General features: G+C 51.9%; 1 protein-coding gene across 1 annotated transcript; it reads left to right on the top strand.

The window, feature by feature from the left end:
- Positions 1–367: 367 nt before the first annotated feature.
- On the top strand, positions 368–10,731 carry KLHL35 (kelch like family member 35). The gene is made up of 7 exons (XM_081797329.1): positions 368–375; positions 3,089–3,979; positions 5,136–5,320; positions 6,944–7,062; positions 7,618–7,806; positions 9,240–9,428; positions 10,398–10,731. Exons 1-7 carry the CDS (start codon positions 368–370, stop codon positions 10,584–10,586), a joined length of 1,770 nt encoding a protein of 589 aa, XP_081653455.1. The 3' UTR covers positions 10,587–10,731.
- The last annotated feature ends 3,853 nt before the right edge of the window (positions 10,732–14,584 follow it).

The raw sequence follows: 14,584 nt of genomic DNA, 5'->3' as shown, positions 1-14,584 counted from the left end.
AGTGCCCCCCCACACCTTCACATCCATACATTTATTCAAGGGCACAGCCAGTGCCAGATCACCCCCAGTCCAGGTACAAGGATCCCCGAGATGCGTGCACGGTCAACGCCATGCTTACTCGCGCCTCCTGCCTTCCCTCCCTCCCAGGGCTGGCCCAAGAATGGAACAAAAGCTCAGCGTCCCCTCCTCCCCCTCTCCTCTCCCCTCCCCCCTGGCGTCCAGCCCCTTTGTCCTCCTGCAGCTGAGCTGGAGCCGGAGTCCAGGCAGAGCGGCAAGGACACTGGAGCCCGACTGCCAGGGCTGTAGCAGCAGGACAGACAGGAGCGGTCAGTACGAGAGCAGCAGCTGCAGAGCCCCCGGGTGAGCCATGGCCAGGTAAGTGCCAGGTACATCCAGGGACTTAGCCCCTCAACAGGCAGGGCCGTGTGGTGTCTACAAGTCTGAGTGTGTGTGTGTGAGAGGGGGTGTGGGTGTGAACAAGAAACAGGGGGGCATGTCAACTTCTAGGGGCTGGATCCTTTAGTTCGCATCAGAACTCTTGGCTGGAGGTACCTAGATGCTTAGCTAGGACGAGAGAATGTCCAACGGAGCCCTGCCTGGGAATCCCTACCATCCACATTGCAACTGGGTCCTCCGGCCCCCAGACTGGGAATCCCCAGGGTGGAAACGGAGTCTGATGTCCCAGTGTGACCACAGTGCCCAGCACAGTAGACAGCAGTAGAACGAATGAAAAAGTATTGGTGCACTTCCCAGGAGGAGACTCCCTCTCCTTGTGCTGCAGGGAGAGGTCCCTCCTTACCCTGAAGAGACCTGCCCTCCTGGATCCCAGCTCAGGGGGTGGCTCCTTTCTTAGTAAGCAGCCAGCAGAGAAAGGAATGGGGGCAGCATGCTCCGATGACCTCCCTCACCTCCCTCTGCTGGTTCTGGGCTGCTCCTTAGGACATGCCCTCACCCCGGCAAGTGTGGCCGAGCAGCTAGGCCTGCAGAGTCTGCAGCCAGGTGGGCTCAGGGCCCAGCCCCTCTGCTTGGGCATAGTTAGCTTCCTGGGACCCTGCCCACCAGGGAGCTCATTTCTGTAATCCTGACATGGGGATCCACCACCCAGGATGACTGGGGTGTGAGCAGTGAAAGCCAGATCTGACCTCCGGGGCAAAGCAGTCTCAAAGAAGGCAGAGCATGGAGCATGGAGGGAGAGGCAAGAGGTAGAGGGCAGAGTTGTGCTCCCCTAGAGTAAGTTGCCACCTAAAGAAGTGAGCTCCCTGTCCCTGGAGGTGTGCAAGCAGAGACTGTATGTTCATAATGACCAAATCACAACCAGCCCAGTATCACCCCCGAGTCTGTAGAGTGCTTTCACAAACACCCCTCCTTTGGTCCTCAGAGCAACCTCTAAAGGGCCGGTTTCCTGTGTGCTTCTTTTAAGCAAAGACAAACTTAAAGAAGGGCGGGGGCATCTAAAGAAATGCTCAGGGTTGTGAGGATCAGATGAAATTATGCACATAAAAGCAGCCAGCACACCTGGCGTGCTCCCTTCCTCTTGTGTTAGCGGAGTCTGTACTATGTACGTAGCACTTTTCATATTCCACTTCATAAGCACAACGTCACAACAATGCTGTGAGGTGGGCGATATGACCCCATTTCAGAGGAGGAAACTGAAGGGGAGTGACCTGCATAGCTCACACAGTGAATCAGCGACAGAGGCAGGTTTAGAGCCCAGATCAGTCCTTAGAGCCAGCTCTTTCCATCTCCCCCCAGGGCTTCCTTGAGAACACGGGGAGAACTCACTAGAGAGAGGGCTAACTTCCCTCTCAGCCTGGGTTCTAGTCTCCTGCCCTCCTTCCCTCTGGGCCTTAGCAAAGATTGTTCTCTAAATGGAGACATCCTCCCTGAACTCCCTTCCCTTCTCCTGGCTAATTCCCCCTATGCTTCTCAGTCTGAAGATCCCTCAGGGGATACCTTCCCTGAATCCCCTCCAACAGGGTCTAGTGCCCCTTCTATCAGCTCCCACACTCCCCCATGGGACCCCCATCAAGCTGTGAGATCCAGGACTGCAGGGTCCATGCTTGTCTTGCCCACTGCTTGGCACAGAAAAGGCTCTAAATACAGGCTGGCTTAATGCGTTCACTCAACAAACAGATACTAACTGAGCACCTACTGTAGGAGAGGCAGATATTAAATAGAATAATCAGGGGGCACCTGGGTGGCTCCATCGTTAAGCATCTGACTTCAGCTCAGGTCATGACCTTGGGGTCCTGGGATCGTGCCCAGTGTCGGGCTCCACACTCAGCGAGATGTCTGCTTGTCCCTCTTCCTCTCCCTCTGTCCCTCCCCCCACTGCTGCACGTGCACGCTCTCTCTCTAATAAATAAGTAAAATATAAATAAATACAGAAATAGATAAATCAATCAATCAATCATCAGGGTTTGGTCAGTGGGGAGCACCTAAGGGCAAGAGGAGAAAGAATAGGGTGACAAGAGGGAGCAGAGTTATTCCTCCCCACACCACACTAGGTCTCTGTGGGGTAGCCTGAATCCTACAGCTCCTGTTAGGGGGCCCTTAATATACAGATATTTTGTGCAGGTTCCTGTAACCTCCCGGCCCTCCCGTTCCAGACCTTGGAGAGGTAAACGCTTCCTGCTGTTGGTGACCACGGGCACTGCTTTACCCCTTGTGGGAGGCCCTAAACACTGTCTACGTGTGGGTAAATCATTCCCTTACTAGACTATCCTCAATTTATGCCATTTGAGAGCTTGCCGTCTGTCTCCTGCTGATATTGATGACAGTTTAACGAGTCTGCAGAACAGAAAGTAATATGACTGAAGTGGGTAAGCGAGGAAGACGGTGATACAGCTAAGGCAGGCCTAGCTCTCCAAGTCGGCAGGGACTAGATCACTGCAGCCATAGGACTCTGGATGAAGGGAATGGAAGGAAGAGCCGCTGAGCAAACGAAAGCACCTGCGTTACATTCATGCATGCCGGCTTGGGTAAACCTGGGAAGGAACAACGGAATGAACGGATGAGGGGCCTCCTGCCCTCTCGCCCAACCCAACCAGGTGGATTTCCGACGCTGTTTGTGTTCTTTACCTGGCAGGATGCTGGAGGGCCCAGTGCTGGAGGAGTCGGAGCCCGGCTCCCTGGCGCCGTGTGCGGGGTCCTGCCATGCGCAGCGCGTTCTGCAGACTCTCAACGCGTACCGGCGGAGCGGCACCCTCACCGACGTGGTGCTGCGCGCCGGCGGCCGCGACTTCCCGTGCCACCGCGCGGCGCTCAGCGCGGGCAGCGCCTACTTCCGCAGCCTGTTTGCGGCCGGGCGGCCGGAGCACGGCTTGGCCGTGGTGCCCGTGGCGCCCGTGGCGCCCGTGGGGCCCGTGGCCTCGGAGGCGGGGCCGGGCGCGGCGGCGGCGGCGCTGGCCGTGGTGCTCGACTACGTGTACGGCGCGGGCGTGCGGCTGCGCGCTGAGGACGAGGCGGCGGCCGTGCTGGCGCTGGCCGAGCGGCTGGGCGTGGCGGGCCTGCGCGAGGCCTGCGCCAGCTTCCTTGAGGGCCGCCTGCGCGCCGCCAACAGCCTGGCGCTGCGCCGCGTGGCCGCCGCCTTCTCACTCGCCTCGCTGGCCGAGCGCTGCGGCCGCGTGCTGCGCCAGGCCTTCGTCGAGGTGGCGCGCCACGCCGACTTCCTGGAGCTGGCGCCCGACGAGGTGGCGGCGCTGCTGGCCGACCCGGCGCTGGGCGTGGCGCGCGAAGAGGCCGTGTTCGAGGCGGCCATGCGCTGGGTGCGCCACGACGCGCCGGCCCGCCGCGGGCAGCTGCGGCGCCTGCTGGAGCACGTGCGCCTGCCCCTGCTGGCGCCCGCCTACTTCCTGGAGAAGGTGGAGGCCGACGAGCTGCTGCAAGCCAGCCGCGAGTGTCGCCCGCTGCTGCTCGAGGCCCGCGCCTGCTTCATCCTGGGCCGCGAGGTCGGCGCGCTGCGGGCCCGGCCGCGGAGGTACGGCCCCCTGCCCCCTTGCCTTCCACCCGTCCTCATCCCGGATTCTGCAACCACTCATACCTGTAGCATCCTTTAATTCTGCCCATTCGTTCACACATTTCATGGGCTTGGTATTGGGAGTTCTGCCCTTGAGAATTCACAGGCCAGTGGGGGAGAGGTAGGGATCTCACACCTTGCACACATCCTTCCTCTTGCCCATCCATCCGTAATTCTGAGCGCTGTTTCTGTGTAGGTCTTGTGCTGGGTGTCCGGGACTCGGGAGTAATTGGAAATACCCTTTACCTTCCAAGAGCTCAGTCTAGTAAGGGATAAAAATAGGGCCTGGAAAAAATGAGAGAGGCTTACTCTCCCACCCCTGGAACGCCAGACCGGGAGACTTTGGGTGGAGTAGTCCAAGACGTAGTCCAAGCAGTGCCCTCCCGGGGATAGAAGACAGGATGCCTCTGTCTTACCACACTGTGTCTCCAACACTAAGCTCAGGGCCTGGGACAAAGAAGATGCTCAATATTTGTAAAAGGAACTAGGTAGGAAGCCGGTGGCTTGGTTTGGAAATTCTGGTGGGGTCAGAAGCCTGAGGGGTTGGTTAGTGGGAGGGGAGAATGTTTTACTGAAAGGGTGTGTATCCTGGTCCAGTGGAATTAGGGAATGGGTTTAGGAAATAGTTACAGTAGGAGGGAGGCAGCACAACTGGCAGTCGGGAATGAAGGGCAGAAAAGGGTAAAGAGAATGGGTTAGTGGCAGCCAACCTGGGTTGGCTGAATTCCAGCTCTCTCACTTACTGACTCCGACTTCTGGCAAGCCAAAGTCTGTGAGCCTGTTTCCTCCTCTGCAAAAGGAGTAGTAACCCCCGCCTAATAAAACTATCATAAAAATTAAACGAGGTGACTTTTCTAGGTAAGGGCTCTGTAAAGATCCTTTCCCTGTAATTTAGGTGTCAGTAGTTGGGGTTAAGGATTGGTGACTCTCTTCCCATTGATATTAGGAAAGGAGGTTGGAGGTGGCAGAGTCCAGCATGGGACTGGGAGGCAGGGAGTGCAAAAGGGCATAAGGGCATGGAAGGGCAGCAGGACGGTACAGTGTGGTCAACGAGAGGATGAGAGAGGGCCAAAACTTGGGTGCGGGTCAACAGGCATTGGGCTTATCCCCACGCCAGATTCATGGACCTAGCTGAAGTGATCGTGGTCATCGGCGGTTGCGACCGCAAGGGGCTCCTGAAGCTGCCCTTCACTGACGCCTACCATCCAGAGAGCCGGCGCTGGACCCCACTGCCTAGCTTCCCAGGCTACACACGCTCAGAGTTCGCTGCCTGTGCTCTCCGCAATGACATCTATGTCTCGGGTGAGGGCAGGGCCGCAGCGGGAGCCCCACAGGATTGGCTCTTTGCCTCCCTCAAGCCACTCTCTTTTTCTCTCCAACCGCGAGGTGGGGGTGGGATTTTCCCCAATAACCTACAGCTATTGGCTGAAGTGGTATGTAGTCCTGCAGGGCCAGTCACTGGTATGACTCTGACCTTCTTTCAGCAATATCTACTTCAATTTGTATTACTATTAGTCACTTCTCTTTCTTTAGCCAACTATGTGCAGAACATTATGCTACACACCTTATATTACTCAATTTCCCCTACAACCCCATTTTACAGGGAGGTTAAGAATTTTCCCATTATCTCAAAAATGGTAAAGCTAGGAGAAACACGGATTGGTTTGATACCAATGGATTGTGCCCTCCCTGAGGTCCAGGCCCTAGAGAGAGAATAAAACAGCCCCTGCTCCCCTGGAGAATGGGAGACAGAGAGACTTCACTTTGCCACCAGACTTTTCAGCTGGACCTTGAAAATCTGGAGCGAACAGCATAGGCAAAGGTATGAAGATCAGAATGTGCAGAAAGGAACCCCAGGTACTCGGGTCTCCAAAGTGCAGGTTGAGTGCATCTGGGAGAGGAGGGGAGGTATTGTAGATGAGGCAGGAAAGGGAGTCAAGTTAGATCAGGGAGGCTTTGACTCCAGGCCTAGGTAGACTGCACTTGTTGTAGGGAGCAATGGGTGTCTGGGAAGGATAAGGAGCAGAAGAATGAGCCAGAAAGGCCTCAAGGACCATCCAGGCCACACTTTATTACTGGACAACTTATCCAAGGCTGCTGATGGCCTGTGAACAACATGAAGGGCCTCTGCTGGGTGCTGGTGGGTATACACAGAGGCAGGGGCTACAAAACAGAGCTGGGGCTTGAGTCATGGGCTCAGGCTGAGGGATGCAGTCAGGGTTGTCCTTGGGAAGGCTGCTCCTGAGAGGTAAGTCCCTGGTCAGTAGCCCCAGGAGGAACGGGGACGAAGAGTCCACAGTTTGCATTTCAGGGCCTAGCCCCATGGGCATACCAGTGCTCAGCTTGGGAGACTAGAAGTTCTGGTTCTGGTCATTGATCTAGAGTGAAAGGCCGTGGGGCCTTCAATAGGGCCTTCCTGGTCTCTAAGCCACATCTGAGTTTTCTGTCTGTAAACTGTGTATAATAATCCTAACACCTCTTGGAGGAATGAGAACAGACATGAAATCATGAAGGTAAGTGCAGAAATGAGGCTGGGTTACTGAGTCACTCTCTACCTTCTCCTATCCCAGTGTAGGTGGCTCTGCTCTCCCTCTGCCCCCAGCACATTCCTGATGCTTATTTGGGCACACTTTGCACTCTTATCTCCGTTTGAATTCTAAGTGGCCCCCTTTTTGCTTCCCAGAGTACAGAGCCTGGCATACCACCATAAGGCACCCAGTGAAAATCAGCTCCTTCTCCCTAAATCTCTCAGGCCTCTCCCCACAAAACTCCTTGCCCCTTGTCCTCACACCTTCCCACCATTCATTCAAAACACAGTCTACCCTTAACTCTTCCTTTGGATCTGGGGGCCCTTGTTTCTAGGTCTTTAGGGGTGCTGTTGACCCCAAGAGGGCCTGGAGTCAACAGTGGCTTCTCTTTCCCTAGGAGGCCACATCAACAGCCGTGATGTGTGGATGTTTAGTACCCCTTGGCACACCTGGATCAAGGTGGCCTCGCTGCTCAAGGGCAGGTGGAGGCACAAGATGGCAGTCGTGCAGGGGCAGGTAGGGACACACAGCAGCTGCTGCCCTCTGGCTCAAGGTACAGATCAATGGACTTCCTGGGGGAAGGTCCTGTAAGACAGTCTCTCTGAAAGATGGGATCTTAAGCACCAAAAAGGAAAGATACTTGCCCAAAGTTACATGATAATGCTGATAATAATACCTAGTGGTCAGGGGTCAAAAGTGTGGGCTCTGGGGCCAGACTAGGTGTGAATTTTGACCCTGCCACTTTGAAAAAAAAAAAAAAAGTAATAATCTTTGTAAGCTACATCCCAAATTCAGAAAAGAAAATAAAAGTGCTTCTTAGGATCACTTAAATAAGGTGATAAGCCCTCAGTAAATTACTAGCTATTACTAAGCATCAGCTTGGTGCCAGATATTTGACAGGTCTAATACCCATCCCAGAGACGGATATGCTTATCCCCAGGTAATAGAAGAAACCCGCTAAGGGAGGCCGTGCAGGCGCTGGCAGTGCTGGAATGTACCTCCTGTGAGTCTGGGGACAGTTTCTCCCCGCACATAGCAGAGCATCCCACCTTTGCTTGTCCTCATCCGCAGCTGTTCGCGGTGGGTGGCTTCAACGGCCTTCGGCGCCTGCGCAGTGTAGAACGCTACGACCCCTTCTCCAACACCTGGGCGGCGGCGGCACCCCTCCCGGAGGCCGTAAGCTCAGCGGCAGTGGTGTCCTGCGCGGGCAGGATCTACGTGGTCGGGGGCGCCGGGCAGGACGGCCTCAGCACCAACAAGGTGGGCACGGGCAGGGCGCTGGAGGCCTGCTGTGTGTAATACTTCCCTGCTGAAACGAGGGGGTCACTCCTCAGGGCTGTGTGCCAGACTCCGGAGTTGGCACTTCACGTCCTCATCCGTTTTCTCAGTCTCAACAGCCCTGAGGAGTGACCCCCTTGTTTCAGCAAGAAAGTTCAGACAGATGACCCCAAGGTCACACAGCGGGTCCAGACCTGAATATTTAAGCTGGTGCCATATGGGTTTCATAGATTTTAAAAATTAAGTTAGGGCAAGGGTAGGATCAATTAAAACATTTTTCCTTCATTCAAAACAAAACAAACCCACACACTTGAAATTTTAGAAAACACAGAAATAGGGAAAAAACCACCCATGAGCCAACCACTAAAGGATAACTACTATTAATATTTTGGTGCATTGCTTTGCAGGCTTTCTCTGAATCTACTTTTGTGTTTTAGTTTTGTGTTCTTACTGGTAGTAAAATTTTGCATTCTGCTTTTTATTCTCATTTAAATGTAAGCATTTTCCACATGCTTAGAAACTCTTCACAGCCATCACTTCGATTGTAATAGTCTACAGGGTGGATGAACCATAGTCTGTCAACCAAATTTTCTGTTGCTGGACATTTAGGCTTTCTGTGAATAAAAATTAATCTTCATAGCAGCTTCTTCCCTCCCCTGATGGCCACACAAGTCTGCGGTCCTGGGATCTGAATCTTTCCCAGATTAGGATACCTCACCCCTCTTTATTCCGCAGGACACACACACACACACACCACACACACACACACACGCCCCCGTTCCTGGGGCTGGCTGGGGGAACTGCCCTCTGGTGCAGCACTGATTGAATATAGGCCATTCCAGGAGTCTCCAAGGAAACAACTGAGGAAACGGAATACAGATGAACAGGCAGGTAGTATAAGCCCTCAGAAACTCTGGAAAGTGTGAACACTGGTGGGCCTGAGAAGCCTGTGAACAGTTGTAGGGATGGGGGCTGCAAGATACCCTAGCTGGGATCTTGTCATGAGCTCAGAGCACCAGGGGGAGGGAAGTGGGTTGACAATGTATGCAGTAAGAAATGCATTTCTATGGAGGGCCTGCTCTCTGAGAACCTTCTACAGTGCTAATGCAGATGGTACTTCCATCTCCTGGGATGCAGACCTTTCCTGGACCTTTAAAGATGAGGAGGCTTTGGACAAAGGGAGTCCAGGGCTGGGGCCAGAATGTGGAACGAGACTGAGCACACCTGAAGGCAGGGATGGTGGGTCTCCTCTGCCCCGCCCCCCCCCCCCCCCCCGCAATGCTAGCTCAGGTCTGGAAGACAGAGGCAAATGTGTTGAATTAGTCCCCCTACGGGGGAGGTGGGAGGATGTGGGCAGCAGGGCAGTTGGGGGGGGGTGGTGAGGCTTCACCACAGCCCCTCCTCCTGCCCCTCAGGTGCAGTGCTTTGACCCCAAGGAGGACCGGTGGAGCCTGCGATCACCAGCACCTTTCTCACAGCGGTGCCTCGAGGCTGTCTCCCTTGAGGGCACCATCTATGTAGTAGGGGGCCTCATGAGCAAAATCTTCACCTATGACCCTGGCACAGATGTCTGGGGGGAGGCAGCTGTCCTCCCCAGCCCCGTGGTAAGTAGAGGCTCCCAGGTACAGCCTTGGTACTGGTTCCGATCGGGAGAGCAAAGTCCCATGTCTAAGGATGTGGAACTCAGAGGTTGTTGAGTCTGTCTCTGACTCCATGCTAGGCAGTTATACCTAGTTCCTTAGCTTTGTCCTCATTAGAATAATGAGCCTTGTGTTCCACAGATGAAGAGACCAGCCTTAGAGAGATTGAGGCCTCGCCCAAGGCCTCCAGTTAAGCCATGTTAAGGCAGAGCATGGAACCCCAGTTCCAAGTGCTTTAGCCTTGGATGAGGGTCTTGGTCTAAATGACCCTGAAGTCTCTTGTCCTGAAGGCCACCAGCTGGTTGCCTGTTGCGGGGAGGTCAGGGTAGAGAAGGGACTTGTTAAGTTCCCCTGCCCTAGTAATATCAGAGCAGGGAGGTCCAGGCCCTGGAGGCTTTGTCCCCTGCATTCCTGGCCTCCCCCACCTCTTGTCCCCTTCCCCGAAATTCCAGAGAGACTACATAGGGGTGTGGTTGGATTGGTAGTCCCTGCCAGTTCTGACCTTCAGTGATTCTAAGAGCTTGAGATTTCTGGCTTCTCTGAGTCTGAGATCTTAGGGCGGTGGTGGTGGTGATGATTGTTGTCACTGTTCCTGGAGTGCTTACTGTCTTCCTGGCACTATGTAAAATGCTTTACATGCTTAACCCCATTAACTGTTAAGGCAACCTTATGAAGAAGGTACTATTATTATTATTCTTACTTTGCAGGGGAGGAAACTGAGGCCCAGGGAGCTTAAGTGACTTGTCTAAAGCTATGTAGTAAGGGTCAAGCCAGAGCTTGAACTCAAACCGACTCAGTTCCTGCCTTTCTGCCATCCAGACTGCCTGCTCATATTCTGTGGGTCAAGGTTTTATTGTCTGGACTGGCCAGCTGGGACAGAGGGAGCCCCACACTGGACCCCATAGCTGATTATCTTTCTGTTTGTCTACCCAGGAGAGCTGTGGCGTGACTGTGTGTGACGGGAAGGTCCACATCCTTGGTGGGCGGGATGATCTTGGGGAGAGCACCGACAAGGTCTTCACCTTTGACCCCAGCAATGGGCAGGTGGAGGCCCAGCCATCCCTACAGCGCTGCACCAGCTCCCATGGCTGCATTACCATCATTCAGAGCCTGGGCAGGTGACTCAAACTTGAACAGCCTGAGCCAGGAAGCAGAGAAAGGAGGGAGAACTCAGGCTCACCACTGCTCCCCTCATGGTACCTCCATGTAAATAGCCCCTTAACTTATTGCCTCCCTTTCTTACAGAAATAAAATCTTGTTCATTTTTTTTTTTTTTAAGATTTTATTTATTTGAGAGAGCGAGAATGAGAGAGCACATGAGAGGGGGGAGGGTCAGAGGGAGAAGCAGACTCCCTGCTGAGCAGGGAGCCTGATGCAGGACTCGATCCCAGGACTCCAGGATCATGACCTGAGCCGAAGGCAGTCGCTTAACCAACTGAGCCACCCAGGCGCCCGAAATAAAACCTTGTTCAAAGGTTGGGTCTGTGTTCCAGCTCAAGCCTGCTTTGTCTGGAGAAGTAATACCCAGTATCTGCTCCCTGCTTTGACTCTTTACAAAGCACCTTCATATGTTACCTTGTTTACCTTCAAAATGGCAGTGTGGACATGTTTTAAAAATTATGAAATACTTCATGCACAAAAAGTATATATTTTTGTACAGTTTAAGAATTACAATAAATATGTTTCCACCATCTAGCTTAAGAAAGATTGTTACAAATGCCTTTGTAGGCACCTCCATTTCCAAACCCATTCCTTCCCACATTCCTCCCAAAGGTAATCACTGTCCTTAAATACGAGGTTACTGGCATTTTTTTAACTTTTAATGAGCTAGTTATTAAGATTTGTATTTTACAGAAAAAGAACTGCCTTAAAAGATGAGACTTTCCCAAGATCACATACTTAGTAATTGGCAGAGTCCATGACTCATAAGACTTCATGAAGCTTCAGAATCTATGAAGCATTTCTGGTCAGGATGTTTCTCTTTCTAAACCACCCTCTCCAAACACTTAGCAATAACAGATAAAATTAAAAGCCAAACTACTAAAAAGATAGAGGCTTAGGCTTATAAGTAAGCAAACATGTCCAAGGACCAGCAACAGTGGAATTATAAAACCATGAGAAAGGGAGAAGCTCCAGCTCTGGGGTTCAGACTCTAGGATAAAGCTTTAAAAAAACGGGATTACAAACCAGTCTCACTGCTAGAAGTCACGGCCAAGGTAGGCCTCCCCGCCTCATCAGAGAAGCAGAAACAAACAGAAAACAGTGTGGGACACCGAGCAGCCCTGAGGCCAAGGCTCGCAGCAAGCTGCAGGCCCAGGCCGGAGAACCCAGCCAACCCAGCTCTGCACCTGGACCTGTGAGCTCCCCAACATCACCAGGGGGCATGAGCCCCTCATGCCATCATAAGCACCCGGGTGGCCTGAGGCTCTATGGGCAGCAACATAAAACTGCTAGAGGGGGAGGCATGAGCTCAGAGGAAAGAGGGAACAAAAGATGTCATGTATTCTGTCAGGCAGAGACCCAGAGGGTTCAGGTCCTATGCTTGTGTTTCTGAGGCCCAGAGGAGCTGGCCAGGTCCCATATGGGGCTCCCCCCATCATGTGCACTCAGATTGCCTTTTGAAGAGCTATCATCTGCTCCCTGCATCCCCTCCGGCACAGCCCCATGCCCCTCCCTGTCTTCCAAAGCCCCAGGGCCCTATCTGTGGGGTCTCTCCAGCTGGGGCTGGCCCATCACAGCCTAGCACAAAGGCCTGGGTCCCAGCTGAGCTGCTACCCTCTGATGATCTCAGATTAGGAAGCCTGTGACCATCTGGACACAGCTGATAATGGCAAAGAGGAGGGGAGGGGAGTAGTGGGGAGGCCCAGCCCCTCAGAGCCTGCCTGTCCCCACCCCACGGATAACACCCAGGACAAAGCAAAGTGCTGTATTGTTTAACCACCCAAGCAAAAGCCTGAGTGGAAAAGGTTGGGGCAAATTCAGGGTAAGATCTTGAGAACATGGGCACCTCACCTGGGCTGGGCACTTCCTGTGTGCCAAGGAGACCACCCCATTTCCCCAACAATGACCATTCATGCTCTGTCCAAGCGCCAATGCCCTTTCCTGCTCTCTCTGCCTGGACAGATCCAACACCCTCTACTCCAGAGCTGACTCCTCTCTCCTTATGCCCTTATCTACCCCCCTTTTACCACGAGGCATATGGCCAGGCCTTTATATATGACATCTCTAGTCTTCCCTGACATACCCATAGGATGCTTCTTGAGGCAGGAAAGATGTCAGCTTTATTTCTCTATTCCCCAATGCCTGGAACAAGAGCCCACCCTGCACCCACCTCTGTATGCTACATCAAAGTTTCCTGGATTTCTATTTTATAATATCTGTGAGGTAAGTACTACCGCCCCACTTAACCAATGAGGAAATGGAGACTCAAGAGTTGTGAAGTGATTTGTCTACTAATGTCACTGGTCTAGTGAGTGGTGGCAGAGCCAGGATTCCTGGGTCCAGCTATCTCCAAAGCCTGCTGTCTCCATGCAGCCTCACCCAGGCTCTGCTAATCTGAGAAAGCTAATCTGGGAAAAGAGTGTGGAGGGTAGCACATGAGTTATTTAGAAGTAGAAAATACAGTATCTTATCTATGGGGGATACATCCCAAGACCACCAGGAGATGCCTGAAACCACAGATGGTAGCAAACCCTGCACACACTGTGTTTCCTATACATACATAACTAGGATAAAGTTTAATTTATAAATTAGGCACAGTAATAATAGATTAAAAATAATAACAAAAATTATAATACAGTATAATAAAAGTTATGTGAATGTGGGCTCCCTCAAAATACCTTTTTGAACTATACTTACCCTTCTTCTTGTGATGATGTGAGATGGTAAAATGCCTACAGGATGAGATAAAATCAGGCAAATGACACAGACATCATGATGCAGCATTAGGCTACTACTGACCTGACTTAAGTGAGAAGGAGGATCATCTGCTTCCAGAACACAGTTGATCTCAGGTAACTGAAATCGCAGAAAGTGAAACCACAGAATTTTGGGGGGGGAGGGGGAGCTGGCGCTACTGTACATCATTTCCACCCTGGGAAATCCCAGCCTCATAGGATTTGGTCCCTGCCTTTAGGGGCTTCCAGTCGGATGAGGGGGAGACATGGTTCATCTCCCTGGTGAGTGAGGCTCACAGAACACGATACAAAGCAAAAGTTACACACCCATGTGTCCTAATTTCCTAGGACTGTGGGTTTGACCAAGACCATATATGGAGGGCCTCTCTGGCTCCTAGCCCACTGCTCTTTGCCCCACCTGGGCTGCCTGCTGAATGAGAGGGACTGTCGCTATCCAACAGGAAACCAAACCACAAGTTCTGAGTATATGACTCCTTAGTCACATGGGTTTGCCATACTCTCCCCAGCTGAGAACACACTTAACTCTTCATATGCCATCAGAAGCCACTGAACCCAAATTTAGTTTTTGAGTTTCATTTTTGAGAAGTTCTAACTATTTATAAGGATTGGTATTTTAGGACTGTTATTCTTAGTGGGCTTCTAAACAAAACAAAATGAGAAATTTACTTACCTTTCAAAAAACACATAATACTCATTCTATCTTACAATCACCATATGGATTCATTAGATTCTTATATAAATCCAAAATACATTATGAGATCATGATGAATTTATTTTCCTCTATCTTGAAAAACTTTGCTATTTCATCATCCTAAAAATTATTTCATGTTACTCATCAGTTATTCCCAAACAAGATTATGATGATAAAATGGAAGGATGGTATTTCCCGGAAGATGGAATAGTGACTACACCATCACTATCACTATCACATCATCCTTCAGTTTCCATACTGTATTCCCTAAAGTACTATAGATCATCTTTCAAGAAGGTACAAGAAGTCCAGAGACGTTGGCTGAGAATTCAGGATTTTTCATTTTCCACCCAAAATGACACAAGAGAAGAAAGCGGACAGAGGATCTTTCACACTTAATACAGACAAATCAGAAAATGAATGCAGAGACACACAGTAGCACTCTAGTCTGAGGATGGGGAAATTGGTCATATAAACAAAATCTTTCCTACATGAATGTTTCTTAAACTCAA

Source organism: Leptonychotes weddellii, chromosome 11, assembly GCF_054177405.1.
Source record: "Leptonychotes weddellii isolate Sample4059 chromosome 11, ASM5417740v2, whole genome shotgun sequence".
In the NCBI taxonomy this organism is placed as follows: Eukaryota; Metazoa; Chordata; class Mammalia; order Carnivora; family Phocidae; genus Leptonychotes; species Leptonychotes weddellii.
Note: the sequence above shows the minus strand (reverse complement) of the source record. Positions and strands in the feature narration are given on the sequence as shown.